Here is a 23,858-nt window from a genome sequence, read left to right as displayed (position 1 = left end):
AAAGATCTCCAATCACCCCCCCCCCCCCCCCGCCGGAGAGTGCCGCTTCTAGGGGGGTGGTGGTGGGGGGGGGGGGGGGGTTTGGGGGGACAAAGAAGGCAGTTTGTCCTGCTGCCATCTTCACCCTTCCTCTTCTCCAGCAGGGTCACCCCTTCAGTTACTGGCACCATAGTAGCAGGACACTGGAAGAGGGACTTGAATGGGTGACCCTTCCGCTGGCGGGATGCAGGGGAGTGAGGCTGCCCTGGTCCACCTTGTCTTCTTGTAGGGGGGGGGAGGCAGTTTCCCGCCTGAAAAAGAAGGGAAAAAAAATAGGTCTTGCCTCATATTGACACTAGAAAAAACTGAAGCTCTCTCTCCAGGCTGGAGGGGGTATAGCTGCCAGGGGAGAAGCTGACAGCTTTTACTAGTGTCACCGCCTCCTAGAGGACATAGCTATACCATGGTTCCGGTGTCCCCCAAGGAATATGGGCTAGAAACAAAACGTACAGTACAACAGACCTGTGGTCAGTGATTTACAATGCAGTGAGTTTGGGTCAGAGGAGTCACCGTTAGTCCGGTACATATGTTCAATACACAGTCTGTGTTTTCCGGACCCAGCATGGTAGTGTGTGAGCTCTTAGGCCATTGCTACATGTTTAGTTTTTTTCATGCAATTGTTGAAACCTGAACATAGTAAGAACAGATACTACTTTAAAAAAAATATTAAAAAAAAGGAGATTTTTGTATAACTTACCAGTTAAATCTCTTTCTCGCTCTTCCTTGGGGGACACAGACCTTGGGTATAGCTCAGCTCCCTAGGAGGCGTGACACTAAGTAAAACTGTTAAGCCCCTCCTCCATCAGCTATACCCTCAGCCTGGAGATAGAGGCTACCAGTTGCGTGTCCAAGTAGTGAAAGGATAACAACCAATAACGGAAACAACCAGCCAGCAACCCAACGGGGCGCCAAACCATAACCCTGTAACCAAAACACAGAAGGGTGGGTGCTGTGTCCCCCAAGGAAGAGCGAGAAAGAGATTTAACTGGTAAGTTATACACAAAATCTCCTTTTCTCGCCCATTTTCCTTGGGGGACACAGACCTTGGGACGTTCAAGAGCAGTCCAAGAAGGGAGGGACCACAAACCCAAGGCGGACCACCACCAGAGCATCAGGAAACCGCTGCCTGCAAAACCAGGCGGCCCAAAGCAGCATCCGCTGATGCATGCGTATGCACTCTATAGAACTTTGTGAAAGTGTGCAGAGAGGACCAAGTGGCTGCTTTGCACAACTGTTCAGCCGAGGCCCGATGCCTCTGCGCCCAGGAAGCTCCGACTGCCCTGGTGGAATGAGCAGTGACGCCGAAAGGCGGAGCTCTGCCCTTGGCTCGATAAGCCTCAGACACCGCCAGTTTAATGAAACGGGCAATAGCCACCTTGGAGACCGCCAAACCCTTGCGCGAACCCTCCGGAACCACAAACAGGGAGTCCGTGCGCCGAAAGGATCCGGTGACCTCCAAGTAAATCCTTAATGCCCTGACCACATCCAGACGGTGCAGTTCCCGTTCTCTGGGGTGGGAAGGAGAGGGACAGAGCGACGGAAGGACGATGTCCTCATTGATGTGAAAGGCGGAGACCACCTTTGGCAGGAAGGTCGGGACAGGCCGAAGCACAACCTTATCCTGGTGGAAGATCAGGAAAGGTTCGGAGCAAGAAAGAGCCGCTAACTCCGACACCCGTCGGAGAGACGTGATGGCCACAAGAAAGATGACCTTGCAGGACAGAAGGCGAAGGGAGACATCCTGTTAAGGCTCGAAGGGGGCTGATTGGAGCGCCGAGAGCACCACATTCAGGTCCCAGGAAGGAACTGGAGGGCGGTACGGCGGAACAGAGTGAGCCACCCCTTGTAAGAAGGTCTTAATTGGCCCTAGAGGGGCCAGGGGACGCTGGAGAAGAATAGACAGCGCCGAAATCTGTCCCTTCAGAGAACTGAGGCTCAGCCCCAGGTCCAGACCCGACTGGAGGAAGGACAGGATTGTGGGAAGAGAAAACCGGAGAGGTGGGATGCTCCGGGACTCACAGAACCCCAGATAGGACCTCAAAACCCGATAGTAGATCCTAGAGGATACGGGCTTACGAGCACGGATCATGGTGCAGACTACGTCCGCGGAGAAACCCCGTCGCGTTAAGACGGCGGTCTCAATAGCCACGCCGTCAAACGTAGCGAGCCTAAATGCTCGTGGAAGATCGGTCCCTGAGAGAGGTCTTCCCTGGAGGGCAGTGGCCACGGTGCGTCTGCCAACAGCAACATTAGGTCGGCGTACCAAGACCGGCGGGGGCCAATCCGGGGCGATTAGAATCGCGGGAACGCCCTCTGCCGCAATCCTCCGAAGAACCTGTGGCAGGAGGGGAAAAGGAGGAAAGACATACAGAAGGGAGAATTCGCGCCACGGAAGGACGAGCGCGTCGGCGCCGTATGCCTTCGGGTCCCGTGCCCTGGCCAGGTATAGGGGGACCTTGTGGTTGAATTTGGAGGCCATGAGGTCCACGTCGGGGCGACCCCAGCGAAGACAAAGGGCTTCGAACACCTCTGGGTGCAGGGACCATTCTCCCGGGTCGATGGTGGACCGGCTGAGGAAATCCGCCGCCCAGTTGTCCACCCCCGGGATGTAAATCGCAGATAAGGCCGGCACGTGCGTCTCCGCCCAGAGGAGAATGAGGGTCACCTCTTGTGCCTCCCTGATGGTTTATGTATGCCACAGCCGTGGCATTGTCCGATTTTATCCGAACAAGGTGGCCCCTCAGTAGATGGGTCCAGTGTCTGAGGGACAGAAGAATCGCCCTCAGTTCCAGAATGTTGATTGGAAGTCTGGACTCCGATAGAGACCAGACACCCTGGACGGATCGGGGAGGGAAACCCCCCCCCCCCCCCCAACCCCGTAAGCTGGCATCGGTGGTAATCACCAGCCAGTTCAGTGGAAGGAAGGACTTCCCCCTCAGAGGGATATGCAACCACCAGCTGAGGGAAGCCCGAGCCAGGGGAGGCAGAAGAAAGGTCCTGTCCAGACTCCTCGGTGATTTGTCCCAGGCCGACAGAATTGCCCTCTGAAAGGTGCGGGATCGGAATTGTGCGAACGGCACCGCTTTGAAACAGGCAACCATCTTCCCCAACAACCGCATGCTGGATCTGAGGGAAGGGCGGTGATGACGGAGGAGACTGCGAACCGACCCGCGAAGGGCCAGACGCTTGTCCGACGGGAGGCGGACCTCCGCCAACTCTGTATCCAGGAGCATCCCCAGGAAGATCAGCCGTCTGGAGGGGGTAAGGGAAGACTTGGGGTGGTTGATAAGCCAACCGAACCGCGTCAGGGTCTCCAGAGTGAGTTCCACACTGCCGGATGCCTGAGAGAAGGAGGGTGCCTTGACCAAGATGTCGTCCAAGTATGGGAGAAGAAAAACACTTCTTGAACGTAGAAGGGCCAAGACAGGGGCCAGGACCTTGGTGAACACTCGAGGAGCCGTCGCCAGACCAAAGGGAAGGGCGACGAATTGGAAGTGATCGTCCCCCACCGCGAATCGCAGGAAGCGATGATGACATGGAGCAACCGGCACGTGGAGATATGCATCCTGAACGTCGATAGAGGCCATGAAATCCCCTCTTTCCAGGGAGGCCACTGCGGACCTGAGAGACTCCATCCGGAATCTCTGCAGTCGGAGAAAACTGTTCAGTCGCTTTAGATCCAAGATCGGTCGCACTGAGCCTTCCTTCTTGGGAACCACAAAGAGGTTCGAGTAGAACCCCCTGAACCTTTCCGTCGGAGGCACGGGGGCGACGACACCCTTGTCCATTAGAGAGCGAATGGCCGCGAAGAAGGCGGCCGCTCGTACGGGATCCCGCTGAGGACGGGATCGGAAGAAACGGTCTGGCGGAATGGACGCAAATTCGATCTTGTATCCGCAAGATACAATCTCGAGCGCCCATGCGTCTGAGATGTGGGCCCGCCATACGTTCCTGAACAGGAGAAGGTGGCCCCCCACCCGGGTGGGTGGGGGCGCACCTTCAGGCAGAGGGCTGCTGGCCTGTGGGAGCCCGTGTAGGCTGGGACTTGCGCCAGGTAGGTTGCGTCCGAAAAAACGGCTTCTTGCGTCTATCCTGGGCTGGGCCAGAGGAAGAAGAACTGGCCGCGGGTCTAGACCCGGTGGGCTTGCGAAAGGACCGAAAACGGGACGAACCAGCGCGACCACGGGGGGCGCCCTTCGGCCTGGACTGGGGGAGGTGAGTACTCTTCCCACCCGTGGCCTCAGATATAAGTTCGTCCAGACGGGTCCCGAACAAGCGGGAACCCGTGAATGGTAGGCCGGCCAAAGAGCGTTTGGAAGCGGCGTCCGCCACCCAAACCTTCAGCCAGAGTTCCCTCCTGACAGAAACTGCCAGGGCAGAGGAACGGGCAATGAGGGCACCCGCATCAAGGGAGGCCTCACAGACAAATTTCCCGGCCTGGACAATTAGTTGGGCTAAGGAACGGAGGTCCTGAAGAGGGACGTCCGACCCTAACTCCTGTTCCAGTTGCAAACCCCATTCAGAGACCGCTTTACCAACCCAGGCGGAGGCAAAGACCGGTCTAAGGGCCGAACCAGAGGCAGTAAATATGGCCTTAGAGAGGGATTCCGTACGACGGTCCTCAGCAGACTGGAGGGAAGATCCGTCCTGTACAGGAATAGTAGTGCTTTTGGACACGCGAGCCACGGGAGGATCAACCTTAGGCGGGGATGTCCACGTGGTCACAGAATCCGCTGGAAAGGGATAACAAATGTCCAGCTTTTTGGGTGTAATAAAGCGGACGTTAGGCCGGGTCCAAGCCTTGGATACCACAGAAGAAAAATCAGCGTGGATGGGAAAAACCTTGGAGGCCTGTCTGGGGCGGAGAAAGGACACTCCGGCCTGTTCAGAGCTGGGGGGGTCATCGTGTATCTGAAAGGTATCACGGATGCTAGTGATAAGATGCCCCACCGCGGACGCCAATTTGGACGGAAGCTCTGAGTCCATGTCCACGTCCGAATCCGCCAGTTCTCCCTCAGAAGGCGTATCCCTTTGAGAGGATAGACTTGACTGAGCTTGCACGCATGGCGGAGAGAGCGAAGCATCTGGAGAAGATGTGCGCTCAACCCTTGAATGTTTCTGAGTATGCCGGGCCCTGGAAGATTCGCTGGGAGGCAGGGAACCAGTGGGGGCGGCAGAAACGGTAGTCCCAGCGGGTGCGACAGGGATTGTGGCAGCCTGCGGGAGAGGCGGTCTATCCACGAGACGGCCCACTACGTGTGTAAGGCTTTCCACCGCCTGAGACAGAGACCTAGCCCAGTCAGGGGGTTCAGAGGTACCGGGGGGCGCAGCGGGAAGCGGGCCCTGCACCGGGGCCTGACATGCAAGGCAATGCGGCTCAGATTGCCCACGTGGAAAAAGTTCCTTACAGGCGGTACAGGCATGGTACCAGGGTTTGGGGGCACCCTTGGGATCTGACATGCTGAAATGTGGTCGTACTCTAATATAGAGACCACAAAGGGATATAGCAGCTATGACCAGGAGGGTTAGGAGAGGGTTAACTGTCCTACCAGTGCCTCAGAAGAATGTCAGGAGTAGAGAAGGACCAGATCAGCAGCAGCAGGGAGCAGCAAACAGCAGTGAGCCAGCAGATAGCGCCCACAGAAGCCGAGCGATGTACACAGGAGCTTAGAGTCCCCCACCGTGTCCCAGCTTCCTGTCAGGAGTGAGGAAGCGCGGGAAAACCTCAGCAGAAGCGTGGGGAACAAGCTCCGCCCCCTCCAGCGCTTGAAATGTCTCCTGTGAAGGAGAACTTAACTCCGCCCCCAAAATGACGCGTGCGCGTAAGCCACGCCCCCTGCCGCCGAAAATACTCTCAGGGCTAAGAAGAAGCCAGATGCCAGAAAATAAAGGGCCCGCAGGCCCCAAGAGTGCGGCGATTTTGCCCAGGTGGGTGACCCTTCTGCCACCATTGTCCCCTGCCCCGCCGATCCCGATCTGGCCATGTCGGGCATAAGCCCCGCCCCCCATTCTCGGAACGGAGCGGGCGGCGGCGGGAAGGGAGAGAGTATGCCGGGCCCTGAAGAAAACAGCGTGGGGGAAACGGCGTGGGGGTGCCGAGGATATATCGGAGGGGAGCTGGGGAGGGTCTGCTGGAGCGCCCAGAATGAGTGACCACGGGTGCCCCCCTTACCCAGAGGGGTATGCTGCAGATTGGGACGGGGTATGGGCTGGAATAGCCATCTCACCGATCGACGTCTTCCCCCTCAGTTCCTTCCAGCAGGGTCGCCCCTTCAGCCACTGGCACCGCAGTGGCAGGAAGCTGGGAGAGGGGCTTGGCGTGCGGGCGACCCCCTAGCTGGCGGGATGTAGGGGAGCCATTGCTGCCCAGATCCTCCTATTGCTTCTGTGGGGGAGGCAGCAGTGCAGATAAGTTGGCACTGGCGCAGCTCAACCCCGGGAGAGCAGAGAGGTCCAATGCGTCTCTGGTATCCCTAGGAAAAAATAAAATAACAAAATTAGAAGGAAAAATAAAATAACGAGAAAACAGCCCTGCAGTAGCAGGGAGTGTCTTGCCTCCTTGGACACTAAGCTAAAACTGGTAGCCTCTATCTCCAGGCTGAGGGTATAGCTGATGGAGGAGGGGCTTAACAGTTTTACTTAGTGTCACGCCTCCTAGGGAGCTGAGCTATACCCAAGGTCTGTGTCCCCCAAGGAAAATGGGCGAGAAAAAAAACACTACACTCCTCGTTTAAAAACCGCATAAAAAAACCTTAACATAGTGGCTATACCTTTAGGCCAATTTCACACAAGCTTATTCAGTCTGTGAAATACGCTCCATGTGACAGCAGTGTTTTCCAGACTGAACACTCCTGTGACATGAATTCATAACATTACAATAATTAATAATGCTGTGTGTTCTTGCCCGACCCAAGCTGTACAGAATTGTACTGATGGTATTATGTGAGTACAGTTCAGTACAAATGCTGTGCGGCATAAATGTTTTCAGATGTGCCTTCCTAATAAAAAAAAACAAGCCACATGTTAATATAACCTTTTATTGAAAATGATGAGGAATTTCTTGATTATTGGAGATTACATTTTTACAAGTCATAGAGATACATTGCTATTAGAAAGTACATTAAGAACACAATAATTACAGAAAGGTATGAATCTTTATCCCAGAATGTGAAAACGATTTCTATAAAGAATTAAGGGTGGGCTGGTAGTGTTATACAGCAGTGAATATATTATTGGAAAATAATTTAAATAGCAGACAATGCAGAACTCTGCTAAGAGTACCCCTTGTATATCATCCCTTGTCCTACCTATGCAGAGGAAATCCTTTACTGCGTGTCTATACGTTGTCATTCATTAAGGCTGCCTTCTCCACCATTGAATACAGTAGAATAATGAGTCATTATACAGTGGTAATGCCAAGTATATATTACACTTAGGAAAAGCCTAGTTGCTGGCCAGTGACTGGTGAATGGGAGGCTGAAAGCATCGCACATGTTCTACTGATGTATTTTCTCCATCACCAGCCTTCAGGTACTTGTCCAAAATGGAGAATATCTCATCATTGAGGATCTGGAACTTGCGAATACGTTCAACCATTTTCTTCAGTGGCTGCAGAAATATAAGCAAGATAGTTCATTAAATGGGTTGTCTGGGATCAGAATATTTGTGGCCTATCCTGTAGATAGGATAGGAAGGCCATCAATATCAGTACGGTGGTGGTTTTAAATCCGCAGCATGTCCTTTTATGCAGTGGATTTTTCATCTCAGATTTCACCTTTGCAGTGCATGGGGGGGGGGGGGGGGGGGGGGGGACAGCAGCAAAATCTGCACCAGATATTCCACTTCATGTGGCGATACCCTAGGGTGGGTACGCACACAGTGTTTTGTAGCTTTTTTTTATGGTCTATCATCAGTTTATTAGTTAAAAACACTGCAGCCAGGTGTTATTATAGAGACTACAGCAAATTACTGAGAAGTCAATATCCTGGGCATTTTTGGTGTTCTGATGGCGGATTATGCAAAACAGCATCTCCTCTGGGTATGATTTCTCTGTAAGGTGTGAGACGTGTCAGAGAAACATACAGTACCATGCAGGTTTTTTTGACATACAGAATTGTGTTCGACAGTAATGGCAAATGTAAAGGAAGGACTTGTACTTCCTTCTGGCCTAACTGCAAACTCCAAATAAATGTAACACAAAAACATTACCAAAATGCTTCTAAAAAGAACTATGAAAATACTTCAAACTCCTGGCACGTGAAAAAACATTGTTTGACGGAGGCCTTAAAAGCATATTCCAACCATGAAGATTTAAAATTAAGGGCTCATACACACAGCTGTAGTTTCTGTTAGGGGTGGGCGGTATAGGCGATATGAATTTGGGCCACGATATGGATTTTCGCCATATCGCCGGACCGCGATATGATTGCGCACACCATGTTCCCCTGAGCCGGCCGGCACAGCGGAGGGAGGAGGAGGGAGTCTCTCCCTCCCCACTGTGCGCGGCTGCCGCTGAACACCAATGAGGACAGAGTAGGAGGAGGAGGGGAGGGACTGTGGCCACTGCACTACCAATGAATGTGCCGGCCATATCCCTCAGGGTCCCCCTCCTCCCCCCCATCATTGGTGGCAGTTTGCAGTTCCGATCGGAGCCCCAGCATTACACTGAGCAGAGAGCAGCGCATTATACTCACGTGCGCTGTGGCTGGCGGTCGCTCCTTCTTCTGTCTGTGCGGCGGATAGCTAATGCTTACAGCATTAGCAATGCGCCGCACAGACCTATGAGAAGAAGGAGCGACCGGCGGCCACAGCGCACGCGAGTATAATGCGCTGCTCTCTGCTCACTAACATACCATGGCAGCCAGGACTTCAGCAGCGTGACTCCTGGCTGCCATGGTAACCGATCGGAGCCCCAGCATTACACTGCTGGGGCTCCGATCGGAAGTGCAAACTGCCACCAATGATGGGGGGGAGGAGGGGGACCCTGTGGCCACTGCCACCAATGATTAATACTGGGGAGGGGGGGTTTGCGTTACCAGAGGGGGCAGATCAGAGGCTGGGGAAGGGAGGCAGATCAGAGGCTGGGGAAGGGGGGCAGATCAGAGGCTGGGGAAGGGGGGCAGATCAGAGGCTGGGGAAGGGGGGCAGATCAGAGGCTGGGGAAGGGGGGCAGATCAGAGGCTGGGGAAGGGGGGCAGATCAGAGGCTGGGGAAGGGGGGCAGATCAGAGGCTGGGGAAGGGGGGCAGATCAGAGGCTGGGGAAGGGGGGCAGATCAGAGGCTGGGGAAGGGGGGCAGATCAGAGGCTGGGGAAGGGGGGCAGATCAGAGGCTGGGGAAGGGGGGCAGATCAGAGGCTGGGGAAGGGGGGCAGATCAGAGGCTGGGGAAGGGGGGCAGATCAGAGGCTGGGGAAGGGGGGCAGATCAGAGGCTGGGGAAGGGGGGCAGATCAGAGGCTGGGGAAAAGATCAGAGGCTGGGGAAGGGGGCAGATCAGAGGCTGGGGAAGGGGGCAGATCAGAGGCTGGGGAAGGGGGGCAGATCAGAGGCTGGGGAAGGGGGGCAGATCAGAGGCTGGGGAAGGGGGGCAGATCAGAGGCTGGGGAAGGGGGGCAGATCAGAGGCTGGGGAAGGGGGGCAGATCAGAGGCTGGGGAAGGGGGGCAGATCAGAGGCTGGGGAAGGGGGGCAGATCAGAGGCTGGGGAAGGGGGGCAGATCAGAGGCTGGGGAAGGGGGGCAGATCAGAGGCTGGGGAAGGGGGGCAGATCAGAGGCTGGGGAAGGGGGGCAGATCAGAGGCTGGGGAAGGGGGGCAGATCAGAGGCTGGGGAAGGGGGGCAGATCAGAGGCTGGGGAAGGGGGGCAGATCAGAGGCTGGGGAAGGGGGCAGATCAGAGGCTGGGGAAGGGGGGCAGATCAGAGGCTGGGGAAGGGGGGCAGATCAGAGGCTGGGGAAGGGGGGCAGATCAGAGGCTGGGGAAGGGGGGCAGATCAGAGGCTGGGGAAGGGGGGCAGATCAGAGGCTGGGGAAGGGGGGCAGATCAGAGGCTGGGGAAGGGGGGCAGATCAGAGGCTGGGGAAGGGGGGCAGATCAGAGGCTGGGGAAGGGGGGCAGATCAGAGGCTGGGGAAGGGGGGCAGATCAGAGGCTGGGGAAGGGGGGCAGATCAGAGGCTGGGGAAGGGGGGCAGATCAGAGGCTGGGGAAGGGGGGCAGATCAGAGGCTGGGGAAGGGGGGCAGATCAGAGGCTGGGGAAGGGGGGCAGATCAGAGGCTGGGGAAGGGGGGCAGATCAGAGGCTGGGGAAGGGGGGCAGATCAGAGGCTGGGGAAGGGGGGCAGATCAGAGGCTGGGGAAGGGGGGCAGATCAGAGGCTGGGGAAGGGGGGCAGATCAGAGGCTGGGGGGGGGCAGATCAGAGGCTGGGGGGGGGGGCAGATCAGAGGCTGGGGGGGGCAGATCAGAGGCTGCGGGGGGCAGATCAGAGGCTGCCGCCATGGTCAGCTCCCTGCTGTTGTGTGCACTATGCACAGGGCAGCAGGGAGAGTGTAAAGTCCTATTCACCCTAATACAGCTCTATTAGGGTGAATATGACAAGGGTTCTAGCCCTTAAGGAGGCCAATAGTTAATAAATAAAAAGTAAAAAATAAATAAAATTTAAACACCCCCCCCCCCCAATATAGAAAACTATATATCGCAATATATATCGCATATCGCATATCGCACATGCTTAAAATTATATCGCAATATAGATTTTAGGCCATATCGCCCACCCCTAGTTTCTGTCCGCCTCAATCTGCATTTTTTGCGGATCGGATGCGGTCCCACTCATTTCAACATGGCCACAAAAGACGTGGACAGCTCATCGTGTGCATCTGCACATCTGTGCCCCGGCCCCGCAAAAAAAAAAAATATAGAACGTGTTCTATCCTTGTATGTTTTGCGGACAAGGATAGGACATTTCTACAGAAGTAAAAAAATAAATGGTGGCATACACTCGGCTGGAATCCGCCTTTTGCAGCCATGTGCATGAGGCCACACAGTGATTAAGACTGCAACACCTGTCAAGCAACCAAAGACTGCTGTGTAGCACTGCAGCCATTGAGCTGAATGGGGTGGCAGCACGACTCGTAGGATACAGAGACCCCAGAATTGCAAAATATCCAGCAGTGTGGGGTCATGGCAATTTGCAAGGCCTGCTGGACCACAGTCAGTTCAATGAATGATGATAAGCTATCTTTTTTCAGTTGCAGCCAGGATCGCAGTAAAGCCCCAGCCTTATCTATCCATGAGATAGCTACAAAAGATGAGGTTCTGTTACTGGGACTTCAAATCACCAGCATGGAGAAGCCCAATCCCCAGGGGAGAGCTGTATGGAATGGTGGCCAAGCATACTGTAGCTTCTAAAAAGCACTAAGCGAAGCACAGAAACAGCTGAGCGCTCACATTTCTATCTAACATGAGCAACTTCCATGGTGGTGGTTTTCAGGGAACTAATTACTATTAGTCATTCTTAAGCCTCCTTTTTCCGAAAGGCATACTGCCCAATATGAATACCAGTGCACGTGTGCAATTAAACAAAAGGCCTGCAGAATCCCAACCTCATAGTAGCTAATAGAAGAAGCAGGGAAATATTTGCAGCAAATGTTTTATATTACAGATTAGTATAACAGATTACAAAATGAATGTGCGTAATGTAAGGTTTTAAAGGAAAAGCTATAAAATGTTTGTCGGGGGGTATGTTTGTCGGGGGGTGGGGGAGGTATACTTCCAGTTATATACATACCACATTCTTGATGATTTCATCCTTAGTATCATGTTTCTGCACCTTCAGCAAGTGGTAGCAGAAGTCCATGACATCAAATCGTCTCTCTTGTCCCAGGAGAACAATGATCATGCAGCCAGCCCAGTGCAGTCCGTCACCAAAGCACTGCCTGTAACACCAAGAACAAGTGTCAGTCACAATCCATAATGAGCACAAGGCAATGCTGTAACTACTGGCCCACAAACTAATGTGTGATGGACCCCTGGGACAATCACTGATCACAAGAATGATGGGGGTCCCCAAGTCCTGTGTGAATAAAACAGAAATGCAGATGCATGACCACTGCTCCATTCACACAGGGGACTCGGGTACCCCTGTTCTTGTGAGCTGTGGGGGTGGCGATGGTTAGACCACTAAAGATTATACATTTATCACATATCCATCTGGTTGTCATCATCACTTATGCAATCAGTGGCGGACAGTGCAGGGACACATCCCCAACTGGTAACACCTAGACGGACCTTTATTGCAGACTGCTGGCAAGTAATTTATAAACTCCTAGTAGGAATAATTGAGGGATGGCACAAGAGAGCTATACAATGATGGTCCACAATTGGTAATACTAGTGCTGAACGCGGCAAACTTTGCATGTGACATCCAAAGTCGCTTCGTTCAAAACTTCGGATTAATACTGTACGGAGATCAATCTCCATACAGTATTAGAATGTATGGGCTCCGATGAGCCAAAATTATTTATTCACGAAGTCGTGTGAAAAACTTCGGTAGTTGATTTTTAAAGTGTAAAAACTTCAAAACTTGAAACTGAACTCTGCTTTGGGTCCGAGGTACCAGTCAGACCTTAAGCAGAGTTCGGTTTCATGTTTTGAGTTGGTTTTCCACTTGAAAAATCAACTACCGAAGTTATTCTACAAAGTCACACCTGACTTTGTGAATAACTAACTTCGGCTCATCGAGGCCCATACATTTTATTACTGTGTGGAGACAGATCTCAGTACAGTATTAATCCGAAGTTTTGCACAAAGTGACTCCATTGCAGAGGTTCTGCAGGACAGCGGGTTTGGGGTGCTGCCACACATCATTCTTTAGTGTGCGTGTTTTGTGTAATAAAAAAATAATAATGCAACCGAAAATGCGACTTCTGCTCTGCTTTTCTAGGCATTTATTAAGCCCTTTTATGTAGCTTTTGCCTTAGTGTGTTGGAACATAAGCATTATTATTTATTTGAATTTTATTTTTTCTTTAAACTCATTTTATTAAATATTTTTTTTTATATAAAAAAGTATGCATCTCCTGTAAGATCACTTCTTCTATAGCAAAAAAAAAAAAAAAAGATTCAAAAAGCATTCAAATGAGTATGCCGTCAATGTTTTTCAATGTTATGTATGAATCGGAGGCATATGGAAGCACTGATGAGTGTGTTCCGATGCCCATCTACAGATGTCTTATTACAGCTCCGTAATACGCCCATGAGAACTCAAGTTTCACAAATAAGGCAAACTAAAAGAGTTGGTCCTGATCTTTTCTGTGACACCCTAAAAGTCTCACGTAAAATGTGAAGCATCTTACTTCACTTTTTAGCATATAGAGACATATTATATGGGTTTTTCAGAATATTGCTGGCTTATTATCAAGATAGGCCATCAATATTAGATCAGTGTGGATCCGACTCTCAACACCCCGATCATCTGTACGTTGCAGCCTCTTCATTGTTTACGTGGAGCTGCCTACTTTGCAACGACTGTGAATGGTATTGCTGCGCTATCCTATTCAAGTGAAGACGGCAATGCTACTATGCCCTCCACCGCTACTACCAAGTACACAGAGTGCAAGCAGATGAAGCAAAGTAAACGAAGGACAACAATATCTGGAACTCGGAAAATCCTATTTAACGTACACAGTGTATACACTACACTCATGTTCTGGATATGAGTGCTACTTACTCTACAGTGAATTCATGTGTGCCTACTGGGATGCAGTAGACAAACTGCATTGCACTCCAGAGCCGATGGAATTCTACACACTCATCCACATGCATCACACCGTTGCTGGGTAGGGGTCCACGCCAGATGGGATCATCAAGGAAGGTGCGCACTCTGGCAAGAATGACTTGAAACATTGACAAACCGCAGCAAAGACGCTCTTTGGTCAGCAAATCTCCTTCTCTTGCTATGGCAATTTGCTGTAAAAATATAATAAAACATTAAAAGCCATGTCCATGTTCCATCTTTAAACTCCCCACTTTGAGCAGTTCAGTTGTAGAGGACAGTGCAGAAGCCAGAGACCACCCTTTGATTTATTTAACGTCTAGTGCTGTATAGGTTTCATATACACATCACAAATGAGTTTAAGCCCCCTAGGTAGAATTGCACAGAGACAAGTTAATAAGCAGTAATGATCAATCAATTAACCAATCATCATGGCCACTATAAAGCGGCGCAGAAGGAAGGAGCCAGTGTATTTTATTTCTCTCTAGGTCATGATGGAGGTCTTACTACATTGTGCCTTTTACAGACACTTCTCCAACCCTCTCAAAGCCTTTCTGGGCTCCCCGTCTGTTTACCACCTCCCTTCTCTGAGAGTTAGGAGTGGTACTACTAGGCGGTGTGGAGGTACTCGCTGGTGCCCAGGCTGCATACTGTGCTGTGTCTCAGTCCCTGAAGGCAATTTAAGATGGTGCTTTCCCTCTTAAGTGGCCTTGTCGTGGTTGGCTGATCCACCCCTGAGGTTGTGTATGCAGCCCCTCTTTTGAGCGTCCACTGCCCGGCTGAGGGGGGCTGGATGGGTGGTGCATTCCCACAGAGTGTCTACTTGTTACCGGACTCCAGGTCAGTGCACTCCTTAAAAAGGTCTACTGTTTACTCTGAATAGCTAAGCCATTACAGCATCTGACTTTGTTCTGAGGATCAGATTCCTGTAGGGTTCACTCATGCTCTGTGTGCTACCTGGTGATTTGACCTATTAGTTCAGTATGCTGCATACTCCCACCAATGGCGCCCTCTACTTGCCCTAGGTAAGTATGACAGTCTTTGTCAGTACATTTATCACAGCTGTATGCTTCCTGGCACACTATCACTACAGTTCTTTGTGAGAGGAGTCTGGCTATGTTAGGGTCCCCCAGGGTTCTCACACTGGGTATGTTCTCTTCTTAAGGCCTCATGCACACAACCGTATGTATTTTGCGGTCCGCAAAAAATGGATCCGCAAAAATTAGGATGACATCCGCGTGCATTCCATATTTTACGGAACGGAACAGCTGGCCCTTCATAGAACAGTACTATCCTTGTGCGTAATGCAGACATACGCAAACTGAATGCACATGGAGTGAAGTGAATGGTTACGAATACGGTCCACACAAAAAAAAAAAAACGGAAGGGACACTGAAAGAAAATACGTTCATGTGCATGAGCCCTGAATGGCTATCATGAAGACTCAAGAAAAAGTATAGAAAATCCAGACAGGGAATGCCAGCAGTCTTTACCAGAGAACTTTGCTTCTTTTTTTTTTTTTTTTTTTTTTTTTTTTTAATCAGATCATTTTTTATTGAACATTTTACAGTGTAACTACACGTTTTATCATATTACGTACAAGGATGACATAGAGACATACTGTCCATATGGCTAACAACGAAAAGGACACCAAACTATGTGTAGTAATCAAATTTCAATCCAACCCCCCCACCCCTCCCATCCCACCCCACCCAACCTGCAAAATTCAAAAGGCACATTGTTAAACATTTCTATTCAGACGTCGAAACGACAGCCATGGATCCCACAATTTTTCAAATTTCGCTGGGCATCCACGCTTCTGGTATACCATCCGTTCATAACTCAGCATCATGTCAACCGCACTTAAGAATTCGCCTAGAGTTGGCGGCGCTGTCTGTATCCAATGTAGGGCGATTAATTTTCTAGCAACATACAACACTCTACCTATAGCTATTTTATGCACCTGACCGGTGGCCAATTCAGAGACATATCCCAACACACACACTTTCGGGTCAGAGGGTATTCGTACTTTGTAAACGTCCTGTGTCGTCTGACGTACCAACTCCCAGTATCTCCCTAACCTTTCGCACGTCCACAACATATGCAACAAATCTGCAGACACCACAGAGCATCTTGGACATTCATCCGTGGGTCTAAACCCAATACGGAACAAAAAAAAACGGTGTTTTGTAGACTCTATGGACAATAAACAGCTGCGAGAGTTTACGCCCTTCACTCAAGGAAGAGAGAGGTATCGCCTCCAGTATGTCAGACCACTGGTCGTCAGTTAATTCGCCAACATCTTTTTCCCATTTACTTTTAGCCGCAAGCGGATGTGACATTAGAAACTTATCAAGCAACATCTTGTATATACAGGAAATCATACCTCTCCTCGCCCCCCTGGACAGAATCAGGTGCAATGCAGCATCTCTCTCCGCCACCATAGTTGTACCTTTAAATGTGGAGTTGTAAGCGTGTCTCACCTGAAGGTACTTATAAAAGTGAGTTCTAGGCAGTTCATACTTCTCCTGAAATCTGGCAAATGACATGAACTTCTTTTCCTCTAAAAGATGTCCCAACCTCAGAATACCCTTCCCTTTCCATGCCCCAAACTCAGACAGGGAGAGGAATTCCGGCAGCACGGGATTATCCCACAGAGCAGTGTATTCCGTATTGCCGAAAACCCCCCCTCAGGAGCTTGACCTTATTCCACACGGACTGCATCAAATGTCCCAAATCACCCATTGGACCACTCCTTCCAGCCCCCTTAGTCTCAAGGATTAGCAGTAGGTCATTAGAGGACAAGCAATACTTAAACAACTGACACGACATCTCACTCGACTCCAGTTCCAGCCACCCCTTAAAATGTTGGCATTGTGCCGCCAGGAAGTACACCCAGGGGTTTGGCACTGCAAGGCCCCCTTCCGTTTTAGGATATTGCAACGAGAACTTTGCTTCTGGTGCCTTCACCACCTGTTCATCACATAGACTGCATTCTCTGCAAAATCCAGGGAATGTTTTGTCTTGGCGTTGAGAGAGTTTACTTCTGCCTCTTCAGCCTCGCAATCCTGAAAAGGTCCAGCTCTACCTTATGTTGGAAGCTGAGTAGGGTTTTAGTCTGGATGGGAGACCACCTATGAAGCTATTCGGGTGCTTTCCTAATGAAGGGATATTTCCTGCACTTCTGATATGTTATGTGTGAAGAGCGGATTTATTAAAGTCTGTTAAAGATGCTGAAGAAAGAGAGAAAAACGTATTTGGCAGTAGCTTTGTTTCCCTCAGAGTAGTCACATCTGAAGGATCCATGGACAGGAAAGCAAATTTGTTATGTCTTACACCTCACCTTCAGTGGCCTGTAAAACATCCCTGAATGTATTTCTAGGACAATGGTCCTGCGAATCTGGCTGAGCCAATTGTGTTAAGCTGTGTAGGAGGGTCGTCTAGGGGAGAGATCCTACAGAACCGACCCTTGTTGAAGTCCGCTCTCAAGTTCCTCTGTGATGCTCCTATGGATATTAAGAAATTCCTTTGCATTCTTGGCAGAGAAGGTATTATGGGCAAACAACGGCCTGCCGTTTGTATATCCACTGCGATGTCATCGAATTATTAGATTTTAACAAAAGATGTATTTTATGAAAGAGCATACGGTGGGGTATTTAACTCAACTACGTGATATAGACATTACTCTTGTTAAAGGTGCTGTGTCCCTTAAAATGTTGCAGATAGTGAAGGCAGCATGCTGCTCTAAACGCTCGTGAAGTGTGTGGTTTGACAATCCATATGGTATTCAGTCATTCTACCAATGTCAGGTCTCTTTTACTATTGAGTATGGTGAATGTATGTTTCATACCACCTATAAATAAAGGGAGGGAGGATATACATTCTGTGTGAACACAGCTGATTGATGGACTGCCGTTGTACAGTACCATCCAAGACCCATTTCTGTAACCTGCTGCGACACCCAGATTCAGAGAATTCCTTCGAGATGACTTTCCCCCCCAAAACAAAATCAAGAATCCAGTTATTCAACTACTCCAGGGATTGATAGAAAAAGCAGTATTAGAACTGACATCTTCAGAAACAGAATGAATCCTCAAATTTAGGATTATTTATCTTCCAGATGGGATCCATACAAATTGCATCCCAAGGTGTGGAAGCTGCAAAGACAACCAGTTATACCTAGGATTTCTGAAGCTCAAATAGACAAATTGGCGGCTCACCTGAGGGACCCCTATGGACTTGGTGCACTCCTCTGGGATCACCTAAATCCAGGAAGCAAAATAGTAATAGAGAACTAGTGTTTGAGGGGCACTCAAATATCTGGGAGCCCTGGACAACAATGTCTACCATAAAATCAGTGTTATGTACACCACTAAAATACAGTCCTGATCAAAAGTTTAAGACCACTTGAAAAATGGCAAAAAAATCATATTTAGCATGGCTGGATCTTAACAAGGTTCCAGGTAGAGCTTCAACATGCAACAAGAAGAAATGGGAGTGAGACAAAACATTTTTTGAGCATTCAATTTAAGATCCAACAATGTAAAATAAGATTTTTTGCCATTTTTCCAAGGAAAAACACTTACCTGCGAATCTAGGGATGTAATTTATTTATTAGAATGCAGCTGCCGCAAACAATGTCTAGGCCGAACGAAGAGAGACAAATCTAAAGTGTTTCTATGTAAAAAGCATCAATAATGCAACTGCGTTGCAACCATTCCATGTCAGAATTTATGATGCACCAGTATCCCATCATCCTTTTCAACTCAGATTGGAGTATAAATACATCACACTGTTTGCTTGCTAATACTAACTAAGGAAGGGGGGTTACCCCGAAACGCGTCTGGTCGGAGTGGCCCAGCAAGCACTTTATTATTATGGACATAACTACATGCTGCTATTTATGCAAGTAAAATTGAACATCTCCATTTGAATCCAGAAGTTTACAGAGGTCCGGACTGCAGATCTCAAGTGGAACGCATAGCCGAACATCCAAATCTCCCTAGCACAGCTCACGTGGATACACCCAAGTCACATGAGACACCGCCAGGTGATGTGGGACGCTGCGCTACGACTGCGAGACCACACGGGGCGCCGTAGTAGGTCTAGGCGGCGGGGAAAGAAGATACCCGGCAAATGTCCACAAGTCTGGTGGTAATGTATGACATCTACAACATTACTATTGTCAGTATCATTTGATTGGAAGGCATTTTATCACGCTGGGTACTTAGGATATGGACATATTCTTATAACTAGAGATCCATTCTTATATGGGACATTTTCAAACAGCGTCCTTTCAACTGGTGGCACGACTTGTCGTTTTCTACTGGGCATTAGTTTGCTCCATTGGGATATCTCACAGCCATTTACACAATTTTGGATGCAACTATTAGGTGTATCATTTGTCAGCTAATCGCTCCTATCATAGAGCACTTTTCTACGGTTCCTATTGAAGTTTTATCAGCAGACTGAATTTGTTATTTTGTGCTATTCGCTATCTAGGCACCCACTTTTATGTACATTTTATTTTATTTTACCCTGTTGTATGGTATTTTAGTGGTGTACATTAAACACTGATTTTCTGATAGACATTGTTGTCCAGGGCTCCCAGATATTTGAGTGCCCCTCAAACACTAGTTCTCTATACCTAGGATTTCCACTGAGGTTTTTATCACTACATTAGCTGCCTGAAGGCCCAGAATACTTTTGTATAATATATTAGAGGATAAAAAAATAAAATCACTCAGGATGCACCATTATCAAGACACAGTTGCAAAGCGAGATTTATAACCGCCATCTTGTCATTTTTTTTTTTCTTCAGAGCCTTAAATAATCTCAGCCCAACATTTCATTGCCTGAAGCTTCTTGTGGTTGTCTATAGTGTTAGCTGCACCGATTAAACATCAGTTTAAAATATTCGAGGATTTTTCTCTGAGGTTAGTCATTTTCAAGATTTTTTCGATAGTAGTGCCACTAGTGAGGTGAATCAGGGGATGTATTGAGAAGTGTCACCAGCTTCATCAGTACTCTACCTGCTCCACTGCCATCTCCTGCACTGAACTGGGGCACATACCACTGGAGAAAAATGCAACGCTGCCGCATGGGACAACATTTTCACCACTCTTGAAGGGAAATTATAGGATAGACATTCTCACTCCATGGGTCTCCATTTACCATAGACTACTGAATGTATTCTTTTGTCCCACACACTTGAACACTGCTTTGTAAGTCCCATTCGTGACTGAGCTGCCATAGGACGTTTAGGAAAACGAAAATGTATTTACTTGAAATTTTCGTTTCCTGTAGTCTGTAAGCAACACCTGTTTCCCGCCATTTAAGAAAATGTAATATTGCTTTATAAAAATAAAGCTCAGCTTTATAGACCATGGTGATTGGTTAATTCAATGATCGATCATTACTGCTATTCTGTCTCTGTGTAGTTGTACCTAGGGAACTCGTGACTGTGCTGCCTACGGACTACAGGAAATACTCATTTCAGGTAAATACATTTTGAGATATATATATATATATATATATATATATATATTTGAAGATAGGTAGGAGACAAATAATAGCATAATGGCAGATGCAGTGAATGAGAGATGAAAAGCAGAAACAGTAGACCCCCTTTCACATTCACTATATTGCATAGACACGATGACTGATAGAAAACCACTAGTAGTTAGCACTTACCTGAGGAGTCCCCAATCTCTCTATGAGAGGCACTAGGTGCAGTGGAGCATATTTCGATTCTAACCTCTTCATCTTTGCTTCTAGTCGTTCTCCCTCTGAAGCCATACAAAAATAGAAAGAATCCATGTTATGTAACTTCAAGCAAAATATAGCCCAAACATATATGTGGGGGAGTTAGAGATTCACTAACCTATCTGCGAGAATTCTGGTGTAATTTAATTTGCACCAAAAAACTGGTGTACATGGTTTCAAACACATATACTGTTTTAGGCACCTTTTTCGGCTTGTCCGACGAGGGAGTGTGACTGAATAGTAAAACATTTTAGTGCACTATTCTGGTTTAAAATTAAACCAACTAACAGATGGTATAAAGGTGCGCCAGCTTTATTATCGCGAATCACCCACTTTGAAAAATCTGGTGCATTATTAGACTGTCTAGTAAATCTGCCCAATAATGTCACTGCGTTAAAAGGGTATTTCTATTTCACACATTAATGATATATCGACAGCATATGCCACATAAGTGATAGAAAATAGGTAACCAAGAAAACTATTCAATATGGCTTAAAGTGAAGCTCCACTAGGCACTGAGGGATTCGGCACATGATATTGACAGAATACAGGCAATAGTGGCAGCCTGTATCCTGTGAACTGTTCCCACAGTTGAAAAATTGCTCACAGTATAAAAAGCACGGCAGTGTCTAATGTCTACAAAAAAAAAGCATTTCTCCTTAGGTTAGTGCTATACCAAGATTATTGGATTTATATACGGTATATGTGCTGATTTGTGGTGGAAACTGATGTGGTCAATTGAACATCCTTAACCCCTTAGTGACCATTCTGTTTTACAATAATCTTTTTTTTTTTTTTATGTTTTTGCATAGCTTTTTTATATTCAACTCTATGAAGCTGTTGGGGACTTGATTTTTGCAGGATGACTGCAGTTTTCATTCCCATCATTTTTGGGCACAACATTTTTAATTTTTTTTTTGGTTGTGAATAAGAGAAAATAAGTAATCCTGGTGTTTTTTTTTTCTTTATTGCGCCAACGATGATAATTGTGTAGTGCAGACATGGCAATATCAAATAATTGGAGGGGATTTTATTTTTGCAATTTTTTCATTGAAGAGTTGTTTTTTCAAGGGAAAATGTGTATTTTATTTAATAATACTTACTTTTTTTTTATTTACTAGTCGAAAAGGGGACTTAAACAGGTGGTCTACAATACAGTGTACTGTGCAATACTGACAGGCACCATCAGGGTGCGGCAGAGAGGCACAGCTTGATGAGCACACACTGCAGACAATTTTATTTGTGGGGTGCCAATAGGAAACAGAAGAAGCATACTATTGACCGCAGCATCTAAGGCAGGCATGGCCAACCTGCGGCTCTCCAGCTGTTGTAAAACAAAAACTCCCACCATGCCCTGCTGCAGGCTGATAACTGTAGGCAGTCTGAGCATGCTGGGAGTTGTAGTTTTGCAACAGCTGGAGAGCCTCAGGTTGGCTATGCTTTATCTAAGGGGTTAAATGGCCTGGATTCGTGCTTCTGTCGATCCATGCTTTTAGAGCAGGAGCCCGGCACTCATGTGGGCGCTCAGCCCCCGCTCTGCACTGCATTGGAGACCAGTACAGCGCGTAGACTAGGAAGCTGTAAAGGTGTGTACTGGCGATCCCTCATGGCTTAAAGTAAACCTGTCATGTTGGCCATGGTGTCTAATCTGCAGGCAGCATGTTTTAGAGCAGGAGGAGCTGAGCAGACTGATATATAGTTTTATGGTGAAAGATTCAGTATAGCTTGTAGTTTATTCATTTAAATTCCAGCTCATTCTGGGCTTAGTCCAGTGGGCAATTCTGTAAGTGATTGACAGATCTCTCTATGCACAGTAAAACATGGAATGCTATCATTGAATAGTACCGCCAAATGGGCTCTCAAGCATAGAAAGAGCAGGAATTACAATAAAAAACTGATGATCTTATACTGAATCTCTTCACACAAAACAATATATATAAATCTGACCAGCTCCTCCTACTCCAAGATACTGCCTGCAGTCGAGACACCATGTTCAGTGTGACAGGTTCCCTTTAAGAGAAGAAACGGGAATGAAGCAAGAAACATCACGCAGAAACAAACCTTTAACATGGACCCTGGGCAGAATGTTCTGGAAAGGTGCAGCATGAAGCAGGTCACATACCTCTTCTAGAGACTATGGGAGGAAGAAAAGGGTGATTTCAAAAAGGTCGTCTCCATAGATACATGACAATCATTTTTCATACGTGTTCTGAAGATTTAGCATCCTGGCTATTCTGCGCTTCTTAATCTACTAACCGATAAATAATCCACATTTCTATCAATTAGCATCTAATGTTCCGGCTAAATGAAGCTAAATTGCTGCACTCCTATGCCTTGGCTAATTCTGTTGCTACGCTACAGTGAGCAATGAAAAGCATGTGATTAGCCGTCATTTTACAGGACCACTCAGCCCCAGAATCATAAAGCATAACATCTCTTCTAATCCCCCAGCAGGACGGCTTCAGTAAACGCAGAATAATGTTCTGAAAAGGTGACCGAACCAAGCGCGACACATACACCCACTGCTATGGACTTTTAGCTGAGAACAATAGGAGTGATGGCGCTATTATGCATAAATATAAAGGCCTATTGAAGCTAGCTGACCATTATATCTACACTGAATAGCAGAATAGGAATTACCTTCACACAACACTGGACAGAATAGAATACATGATTTTGCATTGTAAAATAACAAGTAAAAAGAGGAAATTTGCATTAAGGTCTGGTCCCTGAAAATGCACATTAATTGTGTGAACCTACAGACACAATGTATAACCGAAAGGACAAGGCAGGGTCTATAAGCAGGAGTGTGATTCTGACAGTAAATAGCACCATTTCATATGTAGATAGATGGAAACTGACTGGATCCTGAAGATCTACCTTAGGGGGCATACATGACCGTATACGTTTTGCAGCCTTGTGAGTTCCACCCTTAGTTAAAATGCCTATTCTTGTCCACAAAATGTACAAGAATTGGACACGTTATATATTTTTTTTTTTTACGGGGCCGCAGAATTTAAATATGGATGAGGACATCACACGGCGTGTTGTCCGCATCTTTTACAGCCCTATTAAAATGAATGGGTACGCATCCAATCTGGAAAAAATGCGGATCAAATGCAAACCGAAAACAGCCTAAGTGTCCATTCACACGACCATGTGCAGATCTGTGGTCCTAATTCTGGTATTCTGTTCCTGCATGCAGAGGTATTTTGTCCAGCAGATTTCCGGTACTCAAGCTGGAACTCAGAGGATACCATTAAAAGTGAATTGGATCCATCGGGCAC

At 48.1% G+C, this 23,858-nt stretch overlaps 1 protein-coding gene across 2 annotated transcripts in view; it reads right to left on the bottom strand.

Annotated features, from left to right (window-relative positions):
* Positions 1–7,062: 7,062 nt before the first annotated feature.
* CYFIP1 (cytoplasmic FMR1 interacting protein 1) overlaps positions 7,063–23,858 on the bottom strand; it is a 116,742-nt gene continuing 99,946 nt past the window's right edge. For both annotated transcript variants that reach the window (XM_044288152.1, XM_044288151.1), the window contains exons 27-31: positions 22,633–22,705; positions 20,500–20,594; positions 13,762–14,000; positions 11,822–11,969; positions 7,063–7,647 (exon numbers count right to left, since the gene is read on the bottom strand). In XM_044288152.1, the coding sequence (XP_044144087.1) occupies positions 7,483–7,647; positions 11,822–11,969; positions 13,762–14,000; positions 20,500–20,594; positions 22,633–22,705 (720 nt within the window). In that variant the 3' untranslated portion in view covers positions 7,063–7,482. The remainder of the gene's footprint in view (positions 7,648–11,821; positions 11,970–13,761; positions 14,001–20,499; positions 20,595–22,632; positions 22,706–23,858) is intronic.

Source organism: Bufo gargarizans, chromosome 3, assembly GCF_014858855.1.
Source record: "Bufo gargarizans isolate SCDJY-AF-19 chromosome 3, ASM1485885v1, whole genome shotgun sequence".
NCBI lineage: Eukaryota > Metazoa > Chordata > Amphibia > Anura > Bufonidae > Bufo > Bufo gargarizans.
Note: the sequence above shows the minus strand (reverse complement) of the source record. Positions and strands in the feature narration are given on the sequence as shown.